At 52.8% G+C, this 7,079-nt stretch overlaps 1 protein-coding gene across 1 annotated transcript in view; it reads right to left on the bottom strand.

Annotated features, from left to right (window-relative positions):
• Window positions 1–5,035: 5,035 nt before the first annotated feature.
• Mogat3 (monoacylglycerol O-acyltransferase 3) overlaps window positions 5,036–7,079 on the bottom strand; it is a 3,473-nt gene continuing 1,429 nt past the window's right edge. The window contains exons 5-6 of the mRNA XM_015491469.2: window positions 5,376–5,578; window positions 5,036–5,288 (exon numbers count right to left, since the gene is read on the bottom strand). Coding sequence (XP_015346955.1) covers window positions 5,134–5,288; window positions 5,376–5,578 — 358 coding nt within the window. The 3' untranslated portion in view covers window positions 5,036–5,133. The remainder of the gene's footprint in view (window positions 5,289–5,375; window positions 5,579–7,079) is intronic.

Here is a 7,079-nt window from a genome sequence, read left to right as displayed (position 1 = left end):
AAGAACTCAGCTTGGCAGCAGCTACATAAGTGAACTTGGAAGTGGAGCCTTTAGCCCTGGTTGAGCTTGGAGATCCTGCAGACCATCACAGCTTTCTGCCATCTCCCAAACACTATCCCTAACCTAACCCTAACCCTATCCCTGACCTTAACCCTAGCGTCAGAACTCAGGGTGAAGCCCCTCCCAATTCCTGACCCTCAGAAACTGCAGCAATATATGTTTATTGCTGTGAGCTTTTAGATTGGAAGTTGTTACAAATTAACAGGCAATTGACTCAGTTGATATTTATTTTCTCTCCCCCCCCCCATTCTGGGGCATTAAACCCGCAGCTAATCATATACTGTACCACTGAGCTCTACCCCCATTCCCTGTCTCTCTTTTTGCAATTTATTTGTTGAAGAAATAAGATTGTTTGTCCTCCTATACAATTTTCCTCCATCTGGATTGTTTTTTCTTTTTTCGTAGTGCTGGGGCTACACTAGGTGAGCACTTAGCTACACCCCAGTCCCCCACCAAGGGCCCTGTACTGGCCACAGCCTCAGGGTGTTGCTAGCACATTCCTCTGTCCTGCTTGTCCTGTGGACTGCCCTGTCCATTAAGGTGGCCATTAGCCACATATGACTACTGAGTCTCTGAAATGTGTGGTGCAACCAACGGACTGAATCTTTAAGCTAACTTTAATTAATATAGATTTTTTTTAAAAGTCATTGATTTCGGTTATTGGAAAACTTAGGAATGTTCAGGATAACTTCCTCAATTGTGAATCTTTTCTTTTAATTGTGAATTTGACATATTCTGTGTACATATTGAAGTGGTCTGAATGTTTATGCCCTCCCCAGATTCATGCAGAAATCCTCATTCTGGAGACGATGTCGGGAGAGGGCTTTGAGGTGACCAGGTCCTGTGGATGGAGCCCTCGTGAATGGGATTAGTGCCCTGATTAAAAAGACCCAAGAGACACGCTTGTCCCTCCCACTACTGAAGGTTAAGTGAGAAAGTGTTTGGACCCTCACCAGACACTGAATCTGGTGTCCCCTGATCTTCAACTTCCAGGCTCCAGAACCATAAGAAGTCAAGTTCTGTTGTTCATGAACTGTCTATTGTGTGGTATTTTGTTATAGAAGCCCAAGTAGACTAAGACACGGAGGGATCAAATGTTTCCAATGGATGTTTAGCATCTAAACTGAAATATATTGGCAGTGTAAATTACACATCAGATTTCACCTGGTTTAAAAAGAATGTAAAAGATGGGTGTAGTGGCACACACCTATAATTCCAGAAACTTGGGAGGGTGGGGCAGGAGGATCACAAGTTTGAGGCCAGCCTCAGCAGCTTAGCAAGACCCTGTCTCAAACTAAAAAAATTAAAAGGACTGGGGATAAAAAAAATAAAAAAGAACATAAAATATCTCTATTACTATTTTTATATTTATAACATATTGAAATATATTTTAGATATATTGGGCTAAACAAAACATTTTACTAAAATCAATTCCTCTTTCTTTCTTTCTCTTTCTTTCTCTCTCTCCCTTCCTCTCTCTCTCTCTCTCTCTCTCTCTCTCTCTCTCTCTCTCTCTCTTTCTCTTTCTTTCTTTCGTACCAGTGATTGAACTCAGGGGCACCCAACCACTGAGCCACATCCCCAGCCCTATTTTGTATTTTATTTAGAGGCAGGGTCTCACTGAGTTGCTCAGTGCCTCCCTGTTGCTGAGGCTCAGGATCCTCCTGCCTCAGCCTCCAGAGCCACTGAGATTACAGGCATGCGCCACCANAATGTTTATTTTTTAGTTTTCGGCAGACACAACATCTTTGTTTGTATGTGGTGCTGAGGATTGAACCCGGGCCGCACGCATGCCAGGCGAGCGCGCTACCGCTTGAGCCACATCCCCAGCCCTATCCAACTTTTCGTTAGGGTTTGAAAGCAGCACAGAAGTACCACGAGAGAGCTTTAGGAAGAGCTGTGAAGATGCAGCAGAGGCCTTGACCCACTAGGCATGTTGGAAGGTCAGGGAAGGTGTGTGGGGGGGGTGGCAGATGAATTGAACCTAGATGCAGAGGGGCAGGAAGAACAGCCTGAGCAATGCCCAGGGCTGAGCAGTAGCCTGCTCCCCAAGAACAAGCAGTGGTGGCTGCCTGCCGGGGCCTGGGGCTGCACCCTGAACCCCTCCTGGGATCGAGTTGCCTTGTGCATAGAGAGCGCCCTCCGGTGGCCACGTGGAGGATGGCAGGAGAGAACAAGCCCTGAGGAAGGGGGTGGGGGTGGGGGGACAAGCTCCTAAGGCTTCTTTCCTGCTACTCAAGTTAGACTCTTCCGGATTGCAAGGAGGAATCACAGTCCTGGGAGGTACTGTCCGTCTCCATGGGAGGAGAGCCATGCAGGAAGCTCCTTAATAGTCCTGAACTGTGGGGCCCAGGCCTTCTCAGTGCCCTTGGGGCAATCTGGACTCCAGCCTGGCCCTCTCTCTGCACTTCCCCAGGGAGGAGATTTCTTCCCTTTCTTTCTTTTCTTTTTTGGTACCAGGGATTGAACCCAGGGGCAGTTGACCACTGAACCACATCCTCAGCCCTTTAAGAATTTTTTTTTTTTTTTTTTAATTTAGAGACAGGGTCTCACTAAGTTGCTTAGGGCCTCGCTAAATTGCAAAGCTGGCTTTGAACTCACAATCCTCCTGTCTCAGCCTCCTGAGCCTCTGGGATCATAGGAGTGTGCCACTGTGCCCAACCACAGCGTTCTTTTTCTAATTTGTCCAAAGACCACCTCTGGGTGGGTGCAGCCCCCCGACTGCATGCACAGGGACATGCTGGGTGTGGAGGCTTTGAGAGAGAGCCTGGTGGGAGGCCCTTAGGCCACTGGGGACCCCACCCCGGTGCTCTGGGACGGTGGGCTGACTCATCACAGGGGACAAGTTTGGAACCCCCAAAAACGTGAGCCGAAATAAACCTTTTCTCTGACGCGTTGCTTGTCTCTCCTGGGCTTCTGCGCCTTCCCTTCACTGTCCCTATGTCCTTTCCCAATAAATAGCCATTGTCACCACATCCCAGCAGGGTCCTGCTTACCTTGACAAGAATCAGCAACTGCCCCAAGACTCAAGCAGGTTGGTCCAGCCAGGGCCAGTAGCACACGCCTGTAATCCCAGAGGCTCAGGAGGCTGAGGCAGGAGGATCGCCAGTTCAAGGCCAGCCTCAGCAACTTGGCGAGGGCCTAAGCAACTCAGCGAGACCCTGTCTCTAAATAAAATATAAGAAAGGGTTGGGATGGGGCTCAGTGATTGAGTGCCCCTGGGTTCAAACCAGCCTGAGTTCCAAGGGCCTCCAGACCAAGAGCACTGAAGCCCAGAGCTGGTTCTCTCCATCCCTCCTAGTTTAGAAGAATAACGGGATTCCCATGTAGGTGGAAGACCAGGGAGAGGGGATGTGGCCCAGAAAGCCCCAGAGCCACCAGAGGGAGCATAAAGGGACACCTTTGAAGAGTGTCCCATGCAAGTCCCCAGGAAGGGGCTGGGAGCACAGCTCAGAGGTAGAGGGCTTGCCTGGGATGTCTGAGGCCCTGGGTTCAACCCCCAGGGCCACACCCAAAAGAGGAGGAAAAAGAAAAGAAAGGAACCACAAAGAAAAGCAATCATCCTTCAAGATCTGGAGGCCTGGAGCAGACCTGCGATCTCGTTGGTGTTTGCTAAGAACTTTCTCCATCTCCCCCCACATGCCGACCCCAGGGGGCTGGGTAAGGGCAGTTTGCAAGGGAAAGGAGGAAAGAGGTCAAGAGGTCAGCTCCACCCCTTTCCACTCTATCCTCCCCAGCTGTCCCTCCTGGCAACCAGCCCTAGTGAGCCAGGGGACAATTCCTGGGGTGAAGATCAGCATGCGGGGCTGGGGATGTGGCTCAAGAGGTAGCGCGCTCGCCTGGCATGCTTGCGGCCCAGGTTCGATCCTCAGCACCACATACAAACAAAGATGTTGTGTCCACCGAAAACTAAAAAATAAATATTAAAATTCTCTCTCTCTCTTTAAAAAAAAAAAAAAAAAGAATGATACAAGTTAGAGGGTAGCCAGGGTGATGGCTCACACCTATAATCCCAGCAATTTGGGAGTCTGAGGCAGGAGGATTGCAAGTTGAGGCCAGTCAAGGCAATTTAGAAAGACCTTCAGCAATTTACTGAGACTCTGTTTCAAAATTAATCACTGAGCTGGGAAGGTGGCTCAGTGGTTAAGCACCCCTACATTAAATCCCTAGTAAAAGAAAAAAAAATTAGCAGATGCTGAGGCCACACAGCATCTTAAACCCTGAAGGTTTTTTGTTTGCTTGTTTGTTTTGGGGGCTCTGCGGACTGAACCCAGGGGCACTTTACCACTGAGCTGCATCCCAGGCTGCTTTTTTATTTGGAGTCAGGATTTCACTAAATTGCCCAGGCTGACCTTGAACTTGTGGTCCTCCTGCCCCAGTCTCCAGTGTTGCTGGGGTACAGATGTGATCCACCATGCCTGGCTAGGCCATAAAGTCTTAATGAGCACAGTCACGAGGAGGAGAACTGGCTCCTCCTGTAGGCCCCTCTCTGTTCCAGGTCCTTAAACCTTAATTGGTATAATCTTCAGAGTCCACAAATTGCTGAGCCCCAGGCTCTGCAGGAAAAGGAAGCACCCTGGAAATTAAATCCTGTCTCCACTTGATCCTTGGCCCCCCAGGAAATCTAAAAGCCGAGGGGGAGGGGCAGAAGCCAGCTTCGTATTTAATTCTCTCTCTTCAACCCCGGGGAACATTCCATCCCTCCATCTTCCAAGCGTCCTTGATCACGCTCTGTTTTGCCCATGGGGTCCCACCACCCACCCTAACTTCTCCCTCTCCCTAAATCCTGCTCACTCTTCGAAGATACCTCTCCGTGCAGCGACCTGCTCCAACTCTGTCCTGATGCCTGGCAGCTCTTAGCTGAGCCATTGTCTTTATTTACAGAGGGGCTCAGCAAAGTTGAGAGACCTATCCAAGGTCACACAGCAGCTCTGCGGCTTATCGGGAGGCGAGGGGTCAACAAAGCTAGACAAGCTTGCTTCTAGAACTGGCGTTTATTAGAGGATGGAGTGGCAGGAAGTAGAGGTGTTTGCACCCTGGGCTCAGGGCTCAGCTGGGAGTCCAAGGCCAGGTCTAGAGGAAGGTGAGGCGCGTAGACGCAGGGACACCGTAGCTCTCCTTGTGGTCCTCAAACAGTTGCTCCAGAGCCCTCATGTAGAGCGCGTGGTAGTGGTCGACCTGTTCCTCCGTGGGGCTGAGGCACCGGGGCACAGGGATGGGGTGGCCCACTACAGGGAAAGGGGACCCCGGTGAGCAAGAGGCCTCCGCTGCCCACGCAGCCACGGGTGACTCTCTTCCCGGGACATGGCACTCACCCACCGTGGTGATGGGCACGGCGAATGGCAGCAGACCCCAGGAGTTGGCCAAGAAGAGGCCTCGGCCCCAGAAGATGCAAGGAGAAAAACCCATGAGCTTCTTGAAGGTGACCTGGCACAGATGCTGCCAGGAGTCCTCGGCAAAGGTCTTCAATTTGAAGATGTCATTCTCCCCAAAGGAATACACGGGGACCAGGGAGGCCCTGGGAAGGCGGGCAAGAGAGGAAAGGTGTCTCCAAGGGCCCATGTGTGGCAGGCTCCATCCCCAGAGTGTGCTATTGAGTGGCAGGGGAGCCTTCAGGAGGTGGGGCCTGGTGGGAAGTCTTGGGTCTTGGGGCAATGGCCTTGAAGGAGATAGACTCTAAACTCTTCCTCTTCCTTCCTCTTTTTCGTGTCTGGCCATAAGGCAAGTGGATTATTCCTCTACATATTTCTGCCATGATGTGCTACCTCGCCAGTGGCCCCCAGCAATGGAGTCAACCAATACTGGGCTGAAAACTCCAAAACTGTGAGCCAAATTAACCTTTTCTCTTAATACATTGATTATCTCAGTGATAATTTGTCATAGCAACGGATAGCTGACTGACACAGGGTGGGTGACTGAGCTCCTGGACAGCCGCCACACAAGCACCCTGAGGGGCAGCAAGGCCTCCCCAGGCCTCTTGATGCCACATTCCAGGGCCTTTCGAAGCACATGAAGATGAAGGTCAGCACATATTGGTAGGCACCCGCTACTTCTAGTGCCTGCTTCTGCAGGGTTTTCCCCTGGAGGGAGGATGAGGACTGAAGGACCTGGGAGCCGCCCATCCCAGCAGGACCGATGATGAAGGTTTGGGCACTCTGGCTGCTAGCAGTTACCCCTCGGGGTGTGGGGAGATCTCTGGACCTGGAGCCTCAGCAGTCTCTAGGCTTTTTGGTCTAATCTTTGAACTTCTTCCGGTCAGTTGGTCTGGGCAGGACTCTGGGTGGGGCTGGGAGTCGGGGAAGTGGGTATGCAGGGGGAGGAGCGGCACCCGGTGCCTGAGGAGGTGAGGTGGGCAGGGGGCAGGTAGGAGCTGGCCAGCCCCCTCTTTGGGTCCCAGTGGGGAGCCTGGATCCCAGCTGAGACTTTGATCTCCACTGCAGCCGAGCAGGGGCCCCTGGCAAGACTTGTTTGCAGGTCCCTAGGGGAGTCAAGGCTCCCCAGGAGAGCTGGCACGCGCTGGACCTCCCCACCAGGCACAAACACCACAAACGCGCGGGTCTGTTCCGATCTTTAATTCCACTCCCCCACCTGCGGTCACCGAGGGGAAAGGGCAGGGCCAGCAGGGCGCGCCTAAGTGAGGACGAGGTGCCTGTCTGCTGGGACTCCGTAGCGCTCCTTGTGCTCCTCGAACAACTGCGTGAGGCGCTCCACGTAGAGCGCGTGCAGCGCGTCCACCTGCGTCCGGCTGGGCCGCGGGCTTCGCTGCACTGGGATCGCTGCGCCCACTGCGGGAGGAACCCGAGGCGACAGGGCCGGTCGCTAGGATGCTTGGCCCGCCGCCCCCGCCGCTGGCCACGGGGATGGGCCAGGACAGAGTTCAAGCCTGGGGCGATTGCAAAAGGCCGGCCCGGAGGACGAGATCGACGTGCCAGACGCGTGGGGCAGAGCCAGCCGGGACACCAGGGCCTAACCAGCGCGCGGCGGGCAGGGAGCAGGGAGCAGGGAGCAGGGAGCAGGGA

Source organism: Marmota marmota, unplaced genomic scaffold (genome assembly GCF_001458135.2).
Source record: "Marmota marmota marmota unplaced genomic scaffold, marMar, whole genome shotgun sequence".
Taxonomy (NCBI): domain Eukaryota; kingdom Metazoa; phylum Chordata; class Mammalia; order Rodentia; family Sciuridae; genus Marmota; species Marmota marmota.
This window is presented reverse-complemented; position numbering and strand designations above follow the sequence as displayed.